The sequence below is a fragment of the Crinia signifera genome, chromosome 1, assembly GCF_055691185.1.
Source record: "Crinia signifera chromosome 1, ASM5569118v1, whole genome shotgun sequence".
Taxonomy (NCBI): domain Eukaryota; kingdom Metazoa; phylum Chordata; class Amphibia; order Anura; family Myobatrachidae; genus Crinia; species Crinia signifera.
In genome coordinates this window covers 229,256,195-229,271,064 of record NC_139217.1, presented here as the reverse complement: position 1 = coordinate 229,271,064, position 14,870 = coordinate 229,256,195, and the positions used below count along the sequence as shown (strand labels likewise).

Below are 14,870 nucleotides of genomic sequence, written 5' to 3'. Positions count from 1 at the left end.
ATATACTACAGACTACAGTATCTGATTATTGATGTGACGTGAGTGCCGCTACCCTGCAACATATATTGGCAGCTGCTACTGTCTTTGAGGGCACCCGTTCAAAGTACAACTACCTTATTATTATCAGAAGGCACCCAGGGCAGTCCATATATATATATATATATATATATATATATATATATATATATATATATATATATATATATATATATATATATATATAAATTATAATTATGAATCAATAAAGCACTTTATTTTTAATCATATAGTGTGACCTGTGTCATTGAGATAAGCATGTGGTATTATATAGATTTATAGCAACCCACCAGCGCAATGTCTAAATTCCACCGTTGTTATATTAAGTAATGATATAAGTATCGTTTTTTGGGATACTCATTTTGATAGATATTTTCCTCTTTTAATTTCTTTCTTTCTTTGTTTTTGTAAATATAAGTGAGGCTGTGTATGAACATAAAATGTATATTGTAAAATGAGACAGCCAATACTGTTTTACGATAACTGTAATGGCTCGATGTAGAAGTATATTTTAACATCTAGGCGCTACATATCAGAAGAATCAGAATCACTTTATTGGCCATGTATACTCTCGTATACTAGGAATTTTTTGTGGATAAAGGTATTGGTTCTATTCACTGTTATTGAATGTTAAAATTGGTAATAAATTTCAGATATGTTGCTTTGTTATGTCTGTTCAGTATCACTATATTTTATTATATGTTGTATTGTACAATATGTATTTTAAAATTATAAATATTACTCAATTAATAAAAGAAATACAAATTCAAATTTATAAAATTTTGCTGACTAATGGTCAGACATTTGTCATTTTATTCTGATGCTAATGCTACCATTTTTAAGACATACAGTATTTCTATGGTAAATACATAGACACAGTTGCGAGCACTTAGAAAGCAAGATTTCTACGCCAATCACATTTTGTTTTTCAAGTTATTAATACAGAAAACCATGATCAAAATGTTCTCACATGATTCTCAAAACAAAACTCTTGCAACATTTTTAATTAAAAAAATGTAAAGGCAGGTGCCTCTAAATCATGGCTGGGCAACACCGACCCTCCAGATGTTAATGAACTACACATCCCAGGATGCTTTGCATTAGTTTTGCTATGTGGCCATGCTGAAACTGATGCAAGGCATGCTGGGATGTGTAGTTCATCAACATCTGGAGGGCCGGTGTTGCCCAGACCTGCTCTAAATTGTTTGCACAACAAAGTGATATTGAGACCTACAAAAAGTCCTGTACAATCAGAGTGACCACTGGTGACAGCCCGCACCGCATATCCAGCTTTGTGCAGCAATACAGCAGGAGATATCCAGAACACAGTGTGAACCAGACGGCGTTACAGAGGGAGAAGGAGAGCCGGTATCCTGACCCCGGGGAATTAATACATCATGCCCTTTTGAACTGTACGTCTACAGTTCCTAGTGATCTGGTAATTAACCCCCTATATGCTGACAAACGGAAGATTTTGGATGAATGTTTGTTTTGGATACATGTCTATTATCATTCATGTTTTTATTGTTCCTTGTTGAGGAAACTGTCTCTTATGTAATAAATTGTGTTGCATGTGGTACTACACCATAAGAGGTTTTGTGTTTTATCCCTACATGTGGAATATTGGCTGAAGGAATTTCAGCAGAAAATCACGCTACTAAGCGCTGGATAAGTCTGTTAACTCTATCTTGTATTTTGGTGATTTTTGGTGAAGGTTTTAAAGGAGAACCTTATTTCTGAGTTCTACGGATTTTCCTGGCTGCTAATTTGCGCACGTTTGTCTATCCTTACACACACAGTTTGCTTTGGCACTTCTTAAATTTGCATGGGCCACCCATCAAGACAGCAACAGGAATACTATCCAATTTGAGCTCTGGCTTTGCCTATCATAAAATGAGTGGACAAACAGAAGCGCAATTCTGTCTACCACCACAAAAGTGAACTAAAAGATGACAGTTGTTAGGGCACACCCAAATACTGTATCCACATATAGGGGGTTATTCTGGTTGATTTGCTCAGGCGCAAATTTGCATCCTTGCGAGTCATTCAGATCCCGCCTTGTGAATGGTGATATGCCGGCCCATAAACAGCCATTCGCAGCCTGCGGGGTAACACCCACATTATTCAATGGTCGCCGACCATCGAATGATGTGGAACGTGCACACAGATCTAAGGTTGCTCAGAGCAACCTTAGATCTGCATGCACATTCTGAGGGAAGTAGGCGGGCAGCTGACATCCGGTGCATTCCAATTATTAATAAAGTACATTATCATAGAAGTATATATTATATAATTTTCATGGGGCCCAGGCCTCGCACTCTTTAATGATTACCCAAGCCTCTGATACAGCTGACCACACCCCTTCTGGAGATTAGTCACACTAAGGGCCTTATTCTAGTTCACTCTTTCTGACAAAATCCTTCTTAGATGGACAAAACCATGTGCACTGCAGGGGGGGCAGATGTTACTTGTGCAGAGAGAATTAGATTTGGGTGGGGTTTTACTTCAAAGTGAAATCTATATTGCAGTGTAAAAATAAACCAGTCAGTATTTTCCCTGCACAGAAAAAAATTAACTCAAATCGAATGCGCTCTGCACATTTTACACCTGCCCCCCTGCAGTGCACATGGTTTTATCCATCTAAGAAGGATTTTGTCAGAAAGAGTGAACTAGAATAAGGCCCTAAGTTCTAAACAAGGTCCCAGACCACTGCATTCCCCAGTGGGCCCTTCATGTCCCAGTCCAACACTAAACTGAACCACATGTTATAGTTGATAATATCAAAAGGGATTATTTTAATTGCATGACGAATTTTGATATAACCAGTAAGGAATAAAAAAATATTTTTTTTTACAATAAACAAACTTCATATATAATTCTTTAAACAAGAACAGTGATGATTGTTAGCCTTTACATGTAATTATGTAGACTGCAAGGCAAGTTATCTCTTCAACAATTCAATTAAAAAGGATGATATTAAATCTGATTAAAGCATGTGCCTAGTTTTCCCTCTAAAATCCATAGAAAGCTGCTAAATAAACAGGTCATTCAGCTAAGGCAGGCTGACCACCAATATGCTCTAATAAATTATGGCTCTAAAATTGACAAAGAACATAAGGAAGCATTGCACATGTATTTGCAATAGACTATACATGGGCAAAAAACTGCTAGAAAGATACACACATCCTGTACACAATATATTGTATATGAGTGTTGTGGGGGCGGTGCATATACACACACACATACAGTATATAAACACACATACACACACATATACGGACACTATGCAATTGTAAAGCCCTTTCCCATTTGGGCCATCTGCCGATGAACACTTTTTTTTATACTGCCTATTATACTGAAAAGCCTTTTATAAATAACTAGGTTTCTTGCATTCAAATGAAAAATTCAGAGGCATTTGTCACTTCCATTGAAACAGAGAATTTATCCAATGTTCTCCACATGACCATAAATCATTTCATTAGGTCCTGAACCACTAAACCATGGAATCCCAGGGAGCCATGGAACCCAGTGTGGGAGGGTTGAGATCAATGGGTCTACAACAACTAGGTCGACAAGCATTAGGTCAACACCACTAGGTCGACATGCAGAAAGGTCGACATGGGTCACGGTCGACATGGATCAAGGTCGACATGGATCAAGGTCGACACAAGCATTAGGTCAACATGGGCTAGGTCGACAGTCAAAAGGTCGACATGGGGTTTTCACTGTTTTTTTGCCCCGAATGTCAACAGTCGACATGGACACAGTTTGAAGTGCACCGCTTTACTCGCAATGCTTCGGGCATTGTTTTATTCTCCCTCCACACCCTAGTGGATGGTAGGGCATGATATACCGCCTGTCGGCACATGTCGGCTCAAAAAAATCAGTGAAAAATCCCATGTCGACATTTTTGCTGTCGACCTAGCCCATGTTGACCTAATGTGTGTGTCGACATAATGCCATGTCGACCTTGACTCATGTCGACCTAGTGGTGTTGACCCAATGCTTGTTGACCTAGTTGTTGTAGGCTTAATGACCGTATGACGTCTGGGAAACACTAAATTAAAAGTATTAATAGGCACCATCCTCTGTAAGCATTCTTTGTAATATTTACAAAGAAACTGTAAAATAACACATTGCTGTTCATGTCTCATCAGTTAATGCTACTGTGAAGCCCTAAAGGCCAAGCCTCTGTTTCAGCCAATACCCTCCAGGGATTATTGTGGAATTTCCTAAAATGGTGTCCATGCTAACGGGGATTAATTCTGATGTATTAATGAATCCTCACCACTGCAGAATATACCCACGTATGAAGAGCCGGCCCTAGGCATAGGCAAACGCATAGGGGCACCAGCAGCTTCTGCTGAATAAAATGATATGCAGCATGCCTATATTATGTGTGTGAGTGAGGCTGTATCTGCATATGAAATAGTGTATTCATGGAAATCACTGTAACATAGCATTCCGTATGCAGGTACAGCCACAGTCGCACACAGAATACAGGCATGCCACATATCATTTTAACCATCGGAAGCTCCTTGTGTGTCCTGGTCACATAACAATGCAAATAAGACGAATTTTCAGCAAAAAAAGCACCCAACAGTAGCAGAACTGGCCAGGAGCTGTATGGCCTTTTGAGGCAAGATGTATGAGGAAACATCTGTATCCAAGCAGAGGCAGAGATCACAGTGTTAGCGGCTGTGCGAGTGCTGTCTGCTGGTGGGTTGGTTGTGCAATAGTGTTCAACATATGTGTAAGGGGCATTATGTGTGTCATGTATAAATGCATTAATAATGTGCAACATACTGTATGTGTAACAGGCATTGTGTGTGTCATGTGTATAAGGGCATTAATAATGTGCAACATATGTGTAATGGGCATTATGTGTGTCATGTGTATAAGGGCATTAATAATGTGCAACATATGTGTAATGGGCATTATGTGTGTCATGTGTATAAGGGCATTAATAATGTGCAACATATCTGTAAGGGGCATTATGTGTGTCATTATGTGTATGAAGGGCATTAATAAAGGTTGGCATAATGTGTAAGGGGCATTATGTTTATAAGGATATTAATAATGTGTGTCATGTGTAAGGGGCATTACTGTGTGGTATTATCAGGGGTGCCGAGAGAAAGGGGTAGGGCATACAAATTACCCAGGTCAAAGTCTGATGGAAGGGCCCAGTGGGGGCCCCGGGCCCCCTCCCCATAAGTGACAGCAGCAGCTGCAGCTCTTCTCCTCTGCCCAGCACACACTGCTTTGTGCTGGGTTGCAGTGTGGCCATGGAGGTGCTTAAAATACAATATTTTCTCAGGATTTTTTAGGTATAATTTGAATAATGTGAGGAGTAATGTATATAAGGTAAAGTGGTACTACTGTGTGATGTAACGTGAATAAGGGACACCATCGTATGATATAATGTGAATAAAGTTGCACTACTGTGTGGCGTAATTTGAATTGGGGTTACTATTGTGTGGCCATGCCCCTTCCCAGCAAGAACACACCCCTCTTTGGGCTGTGCACCGAATGTGGGCACTGTTTCTATTTAAAATATTGCGGGTAGGAGCACCAAAATTATGACTGCTATGATGAGGGTTGATGGTGCTGGGAAAGGGGAGCAGGGTCAGAGGCGGAACTAGTGGCGGTGCTAGGGGGCACCAGCCAAAATCTTGCCTAGGGCGTCAATTAGGCTAGGGCCGGCTCTGCATGTATGTCCTGTATCAATTTCCTGCCAGTCTAATTAACATCCTTAGAAATATCTGGCAAATGCCATTCCTTAACATCTCTTTGATGAAGTCTCCTGACTCCATGATATTGGACAGATAAATTGTACAAATTGTCAACTGCACGTTTACTACCTACCATATGTCTGCTTTTTGTTTATCTTTTATTATGCATTCAATTTACTATTTTTAACCATAAAGATATGTGAAGTCTTATATTTGAGACAGATATAGAAGTGGTTCTAAGTACCAATTGTAAGAGTCTGATGGTGGCAGCACATTGGGCCAGATGTACTAAGCTTCAAAAGTGATAAAATGGAGAGTGATAAACAAACAACCAATCAGCTCCTGCCTGACAATTTTCAAGCACAGCCTGTGACATGGAAGTTAGGAGCTGATTGGTTGGTTGTTTATCACTCCCTTTTATCACGTTCGAAGATTAGTGCATCTGGCCCATTACATGCCAACTGCACAGTGGGTGGGCACAGTAACAGGCGGTTACTGATGGTGAGATAGAATACTCTAACAGCCCAAGTCCAGTAAGACCAAACACATCTGTGATCACTGTACGCTCCAAAGGTGCATCTGTTCAAAAGAACTATGGACATTGCCCAAAACATTAAGATAATGTGGAATATTCTTAAATATCATATTCTTACAGGTATGATAACCTGACAAAGCTAAACTTGTAGACTCACCTCAAATCGTTGGGAGTTTACTTTCTTGCCTCGCTTGTTCCATGTTACTCTGGGTTTGGGGTCTCCGGTAGCCTGGCACACAAAAGAAGCCACACCTCCAGAAACCCCTATTTCATCTGTGGGCTTTTTAGTGAACTCTGGGAGACCTTTGAAAGCAAGAAATAGAGAATGAAAGTTTAGCCAGAATACACAAGAAGTAATAGCATTGGTAAAATAATGGCAGCACATCTGCAAATATTTGGATTTTAGTGCATATATTGCATTTACTCATGAATTAAAGAAACCATTTCAGGTATAATGATAATGTGGTGTATAATATTGTTACAACTATAATATCCATTAAAAAGAGCAGTCATTTTTGATTGAGCTCAAATGCTTATCGCCAATATAGAGCAACTTTTCTTTAAATAAAAAAAAAAAGGAACAGTAAAGTGATACTGATATATAGGCCTGATTCTGGTTGGCACGCAAAGCAGCAAACTATGTAATGCCGCCCCCCAGGTGTGCAAATGGCCATCCCCCGCTAAACGCTGAATGTCCCTGCAGCACTTTGAATAAACATCCATGATTTCTGTAGAGCTCGCTAATCTAAATCAGTTACTGGTGACTTAGATTAGCGGCACCCTGCTCCGAGAACAGGGAGGGCAGAGGTGACCACACCCGGAAGGCAGTATTCTACTGGGCACACCGAGCATTTTGTGGGTACACCCAGGAAACACTGGGCATGCGAACGCCCCCTGGACGCCTACTCCATGATCCCCCCCAAGGCAAGTGCCTCGGAGACTATGCAAGTCTCTGAAGGTGCCCGCAGAGAAGGCCTGCACATGAGCAGAACTTCAACATCTAATTCCCTGTACGAATGTATAAGGGAGTATGCAAATCAGAATCACCCCCTATGTACACTAATGCAGGCCATATATCTACTACGTAGTTTCCTATCTTTCCGATACTGATCCTATCCGCTAAACTATGGATGTTAATTTGACAATGGTTGGTAAAAATGTGCATGTTAAAAATTCCCAACTCAATGAATCTGATCCTTTTGGGTCAGAACTGGAGATTACAGAATTTCTAACACGCTGGATTGTGCCAATGACCAAATGCAGTCATGGCAGCGGGGAGCGGAAAGCGGAATCCCTGCCCCTGCCCGTCTCTACTTCAGGGAGACGGGCAGGGAGGCTGCGGAGGGCGGCAGCGGGCTCCGTCAGAACATGGCACGCTGCCTAACCCTCCATAGCATCTAAATGTGACCCCTCTTACCTAAGCCTAACCCAAAAATTCTATTAGTGCCTAAACCTAACCCCCCCCCCCCTTCTAACCCACCATGCATACTCACCAATCATGTTACCAACTGTCGGTATTTCAGCATTGGCATTATGGAGGTTTTTGATGTTCCGACGCCGGACTTCTGAAGGCAGTCAGAATGCTAGACTCGTTATACTAAATGCCGGGATCGTGACTGCCTCCCTTAATAACTAAAAAACACAGCCTAAGTCAAGTAGATACACAAATTCTAGTCAAGTATTTCCTTATGAGTATGCCTCATTTTAGTGACCGGATATAGACAGGAGGCAGTGTAGTTTCAACACTAACAACTAAAAATAATTCTCTATACAACATACTTCAAATTTATGACTAAAATACTTAAAACACCTATTTTAAGTCTTTTTTTTTTTAAATAAAGTCTTTCAAAATCAGCAATGCGAACAGTACAGAGCAGATGATATGTTGCACAATTACCAATCATCAAATTCAATACTAATCAACAGCTTTGTATATTCATGCATAAGAATTATACTGTGTGTATAACAATTTCAATAAAATATCTTTTTAGAAATATTCAGTGTCCGCATTCGGTTCATCAAAAAAAAAACTGTCAAAAATTCTTATTTTATAATTGGTAGAGTAACATCTAAACATACAAAAACAGAGAAAGAAACTACTTAAAAAAGGAAAGGAAAAGGGTAGAAGAAAGAAAAGAAAGTAAAGAAGATATCATGCAGTATATATCCCCACAGCAGGTTGCTATTAAAGGACATCAATGAATAGCCACACAATATGTGTTCAATTTCATGTGGGCATTCTATATTTTCCAATAGTTGCTACGACCGTACAGCCAACACATTTGACAGTCACGTCCCAAGCATTCTTCCAAAGCCAGGCCATTGGCCAGCCTATAGCGTGGAGTGAGGGGACTCTAACCATCTAGACCACAACTTCTCAAATTTAGGTAGTGAGCCACGAGACATATAAACGTACTTTTCGTGTTGTACCGTTGCATTCACCAGGGCCTTCCATTCAGCCAATGAAGGACCTGCACTGGCCATCCAGTATTGGGCTATTAGAGTCTTAGCCAATGCACATAAGTTAATAACATATAAGCATTCAATATTATTCAAGGGGGCAGTTTCCCTTCCCCACAACACACAGAATTTGGGTATTAATGACTGTTCTGGGATCCCAGTGGAAGCTATGATAGACTTCACTTGGGTCCAGAAGGAGAACACCACAGGACACTCCCACAGTAGATGCCAAAAACAACCTGGAGTGTAGTGACACCTATGGCACTCTGCAGTAGCTCGGCCTCTGAATGTGGCCAACCGAGCCGGAGTCAAGTATGTCCTATGTAAGATGAATAATTGTATCTGTTGAAATCTAGCACATACAGTAGCCTGTCTCGGAAGCGCCAGCACCTCCTCCCACTCCTCCTCACTGAGGCAACCGACATCCCCCTCCCACCGGGCTTTCAAAGTAGACGGGGGGCCCGGATGTACATATGACAGTAATAATGAATAAGATAGGGATATAACCTTAGTTTGACCCAAATTATTTACAAACAATTTCAGAGGGGAAGACTGTAATACAGGTGGGCTGTTACTAATCTGGGTGTTAAGTGCATGCCGTAGCTGTAGGTATCGAAAAAAAAGTATATTTGGGACAGGCCATACTCCTCTTTCAACTGTTGGAATGATTTCAGCACAGTGGCCTCATACAATTGACCAATTGTCACCACCCCCCGGGACGACCAAAGTCGCCTGCCCGATAGACAGGCCAGCTCAGACAGTCCGGTGGAGTGCCAGAGGGGAGCCTCAGGGTCTATAGAGGTAAATCCCATCAAATGTTGAGCCTCCCTCCATATCCTAATGGCTTGAACAACCAATAAAGGGGCATCCCCGGGCAATCTTCCACCCAGTAGCAGCTGTGTTGGTGAAGCGGTGGGACATACCTGTTGGACCAAATTAGCAGGAAGTGATACCTGATCTGCTGCCTACACCCATAATCTAAGATGAGTCAATTGACACGAGTAATAATACAGCCTAAAATGTGGCAATGCTAGTCCACCCTCCGTTCTCGGCCTTGTAAGTGTAATTAAACTAATTCTGGGGCGTTTTTTTCGCCCAAATAAGGGATGACAATAAGCTATTCAACTGTCTGAAAAAGGAAACCGGTATATATAAAGGGGCCTGCTGTAATATGTATAGTACCTTGGGCTGTATGATCATTTTAATCAAGCTGACTCTTCCGATAACGTTTAGGGGCAATTTAGTCCACACTAATTGTTTATGTTTAATATATAACAGTAGTGGGGTAAGATTTAAAGGGATAAAGTCTTTACGGTTATTCGTAATAATGATCCCAAGATACTTAAACTGGGAGACCCAACCCAGCGGGAGAGAAACGTCTGGGTCCTGAGGTGGTAAACCACGCAAGGGCATAATGGATGATTTGGGCCAGTTAATGGTGAGACCAGAGAACCTCACAAATTCCGCCATCACCCGTAAAATGATTGGCATGGATAATCTATAGGCTCTCAAAAAAAGGAGCAGATCATCTGCATATAGGGCCACAGTATCAGTCCTTGAACCCAATTCAAGTCCAATCACCTCTGAGTGATCCCTTAAAATACATGCAAGCGGTTCTATCGCTATGGCAAAAAGACCAGGGGAGAGTGGACACCCCTGCCTAGTACCCCTACCTAAGCGAAAGGGAGACGAGACTTGACCACTGACGGAGATCCTGGTCATCGGACACAGGTATAACAGCCTCACCCACTGCAGAAAATTCGGGCCAAACCCCATACGTTTCATTACATGCCACAGGTAAGGCCATTCTATAGAATCAAAAGCTTTGTTGGCATCCAGCGAAACAATGGCCGAACTCACCTCCTGTGCATGTTTTGCTTCCAGATGGGTAAACAGTCGCAGTAGATTTTTACTGGTGGACATACCAGGCATGAAGCCGGTTTGATCCGGATGGATAATAGACAATATAATTTTCCCCATACGATTGGCCAGGACCTTCGCCAAGATCTTGGCATCAGTAGTAATTAAGGAAATAGGCCTGTATGAGTCAGGGTAATCAGGGTTTTTTCCCGGTTTAGGCAAAACTACTATAATGGCCTCCGTCATAGAGTCTGGCATGGCCTTAAGCTCGAAAAGATTGTTAAATAGCTTCAATAGCCTGGGGGCAAATAAGTCTAAATAGGGGACTTGTATAATTCCACTGGAATGCCCTCAATACCTGGGGGCTTGCCATTCGGGAAGGATCTGATCGCTGTCTCGATTTCATCAATTGTTATTGGGGCCTCCAATGATAGTTGGGCATCATTAGATAATGCGGGTAGACGTATGCAATCTATATATTCATAAAGGACATCCCGCGAGCACGTCATTCTAGAGCTATATAATTCCTGGTAAAAGAGAAAGAATACCTCAGCAATATCTACAGTGGATGTTTTCAGCTCCCCATCACTATCATATATCTGTGCAATTGAATTAATAGGGCGGTCTGAATGCACTAAGTGCGCAAGCAGACTACCAGTCTTGTCCGCACTCATATATCAACGATGGGACTGAAATAGGAGCTTGCGGGCATTGCCCTCTTCCAAGTGTGATACCCATGCAGCCTGTGCCTGGTCCCACAGCAATCTGGACCCTACTGAACCATCTTTTAAATACCCAATCTCCAAATCACGACACCTCTCCTCTAGGTCCACCCCCCGTTTTCTAGATGATTGTTTAAGAGAAGCTATTTTTGATATTAGGGTACCTCTCAAATATGCCTTAAATGAGTCCCAAACCACCGGGGCAGGGGCAGTACCTATATTAGTAGAGAAATATCCTTCCCATAAGGCCTAGAGATCCTGGGTTTCCCCGAACTGAAGCAGCCATGAGGGATGCAACTTCCAAAAGGACTGTCCCCTTGGGCACCCCACCTCCACAGTTAACATAAGGGGAGAGTGGTCTGAGACCCCTCTCGCTTTGTAGCAAATATCTGTGAGCCTCGGCAGAACCGAGGGCGAGACAAGGGCAAGGTCAATGCGAGAAAAGGAGTGATATGTCCTAGAAAAACAAGAGAATTGGGCGGTATCAGGGTTTTTTATACGCCATGCATCTCATTAGCCTAACGACAGGATATAATTGGCAAAGGTTGAGGGGCGCTCACCTGGAGAGGCAGATCCAGGGGGCCTCCACCTATCCAGACTGACACTCATTATATTATTAAAATCCCCAAGACATATAACAGGTGTGTCGGGTGACTGGGCAATAAATGTAGCCGCATGCCGCAGAACCTCATAATTAAAGGGAGGAGGTATATAGACCGCTAAAACAAAAAAGGACTGTGAATAAAGCTTACAATTCAAAAAGACATACCTACCTAAAGGGCCAGTTTTTATAGAGATTAACACAAATTGTACTGATTTTTTAATGAGTATCGAAACTCCCCTAGAATGCGTGGTGTGTGAGGCATAATATATCCAGCCCACTCAGGACCTGCGTAGCGATAACAACCTATTACCTTCCAAATGGGTTTCTACCAAGCAGGTTATGTCTGCGCCATACTGCCTAATCATTCTGAGCACCAATGAGCGTTTAACTTTATCATTGATCCCGCAGACATTCCAGGTTAATACAGAAAAATGTGACATTTAAGGGAGAAGGTCAAATGTTATTAAGGAGAGGCAGTTTGGGGGAATCTCCCCCCTGGATCGTACAATGCACTACCAATAGCCTTTACAGCCCACCACACATTCTCTATGCATAGCCATAGCATATCTATGTGAGTTGCATGACAAAGAAGGAAGAAAAGAGAGAAAAGAAACAGAGACAAATAAAACCCATTATAACCACCTCCCACCCCGTATACCATCCCGAACTGTGGCATACTTAAATCCCTAACCTTTAAACTAAACCAAAAAGGGGATAAACAGGAGTAACCCAAATATCCCCTAGGAAGCAATCAAATAATAGCTACCAATGCTAAACTAAACCGAACCATGAAGCCCCCCAGCCATATATAATAGCATTGACTGGCAAGGCATCAACCCTTAACTGAACAAAGCATATAACTGAGAGCCATACCCACAAAAAACACATAGAGCAAGCCCCCATATAAACACATGGAAAATAGCATCAATGCTAGAGGGACCCTAAACACAAAGCTCAATAGGGTGCAACAGTCCTGTGAAGGATCAGTCCGGAGCCAACTGTCGGGCGCCAGGGGCAAAGCGGTCTAGCCAGGCCGCCGCCTCACGAGGACTGTTAAATAATTTGGTTTCTCCCTCCGCCACCACCCGTAGCCTGGCCGGAAACAGCATAGAGTAGGGTAGGTTTAAGTCACGCAGCCTGCAATTCACCGACACAAACAAAGCCCTCTCCTTTTGCACCTCCACGGCAAAGTCCGGAAATGTAGAGATAGTCACTCCATTCCTGCACATTGGGCCCCTGGTGTGATTCAACCGGAGGACCGTATCCCGGTCCTTATAGTGCCGAAATTTAGCAATAAATTCCTGGGGGGCGACCCCGGAGGCAGTGGACGGGAGGGAACCCTGTGGGCCCTCTCTACTGCAAACTGAGGAGTGAAAGACTCTTTGCCATATAGCTCCAATAACCAGTCCTCTAAAAAGGACTCAGGCGATGAACCCTCCTCCTTTTCAGGCAAGCCAACAAACCTCACATTATTCCTTCTTAGACGGCCCTCCATATCCTGAAGCTTACTCTGGATATTCGCTACTTGTTGCGTTAAGGTAGAGACCGTTGTTTTAATGAGGTTCACCGCGTCCTCCACCGTACTGTAGATACTCGGGTCTCCACTTCTCCCACGCGTTCGCGAATGCGTTGCACATCTTGCCTGAGCAGTGATAGATCGCATTGTACTTTTTCAATTTTATCTGAAAGCCTTTTTTCACTGCCAGCAATAGCTTCCAGGACTTGTTGGAAGGAGTCTGTGACAGGAGGAGTAGCATTAGAGGAATAATTCGTATCGACTGGCTCTCCAGAGCCCGACAGGCTGTCCACACAGGAGGTACTCTGGCTCTGCGTATCAGGGCCTCTGGTAAACTTTGCTAGTTTTGCTGCAGCACTGGAGTGGTGGTGTTGTTTCACCATGATGATTAGATATTATACACAGGCCTGTCTGTGTACAGATGGGGGTTCACCCCACAACAGGATTGACAGTATATGCAGATCAGGTATAATGCAGGGGAGGTGTAGGTAAATCAAGTTCCATGTGGTCTCAGCCACCTCCAAGCAGTCAGCAGGGTATGCACAAGGGTGTTTTTATATATTTCAGGTGTGAGTGGGGGAGGAGGTACAGCACCCGCTGTGCAGGAGCAGAGGGCCCCCGCCGCCTCTGGACACCAAGATGGCCGCCGGAGTCCCAGGGCGCCTCCCAGATAACAGGCCCCAACACTGTGCAGTCTGGACGAATGGAGCCGCTGACCGCCAGCAAGTCAGCACGGATCAGCTCCCACGTCCGAGTGCCCGCACTCACCCCCTTCCCTCGCCGCGAGCAGACGGTGCGCTGAGTCAGCACAGCGGGGCCGCGATGAAGAGCAAGCCGCACACCTCCACCAGGTCCCCTCCGCTCCGGCCGCACACCTCCACCAGATCGCGGGTGCCACGGGCTCACCAGGTACCGCGGGCAGTAGGGAAGCCTCTCCGGGGTCGGATGCGGCGATGCCTGGGGTCAGGATGGGGAAATCAGGATTGATAGCCGAGGAGCCTCAGTGTCCCACGTCCTACTCTCTAGCCGCCGTAGCCACGCCCCCCTATTTTAAGTCTTTAATAAACACTACTACAAAGCTTTACATAAAGACTTGATTACATATTCTAGGTGGTTTATGGAATACAAGCACAAGACTGGCGGATGGGAGCCGGTGGCCAGAAGACAGACAGTAGCATCCCAATAATCAGAATCCTGACAGGGGCTGGGAAAATATCTCCACCTACCCCATTAATCACCCTCTCCAGCTCTTAGTGCCTAAACCTAACTATCCCCGCCACCCCGCAGCCTAACCGTTACCCTCCCCCTTAGTGCCAAACCCTCCTTTTTTAGTGCCTAACCATAACCCTTCCTCACCGCAGCCTAAACTTTATATAGCCCCATATGCACTAGGTGACTTTTTAAC

The 14,870-nt window shown here is 43.4% G+C and overlaps 1 protein-coding gene across 1 annotated transcript in view; it reads right to left on the bottom strand.

Annotated features, from left to right (window-relative positions):
• PTPRS (protein tyrosine phosphatase receptor type S) overlaps positions 1 to 14,870 on the bottom strand; it is a 366,190-nt gene that overhangs the window by 282,687 nt on the left and 68,633 nt on the right. Inside the window, exon 3 of the mRNA XM_083179390.1 lies at positions 6,461 to 6,606. Coding sequence (XP_083035516.1) covers positions 6,461 to 6,606 — 146 coding nt within the window. The remainder of the gene's footprint in view (positions 1 to 6,460; positions 6,607 to 14,870) is intronic.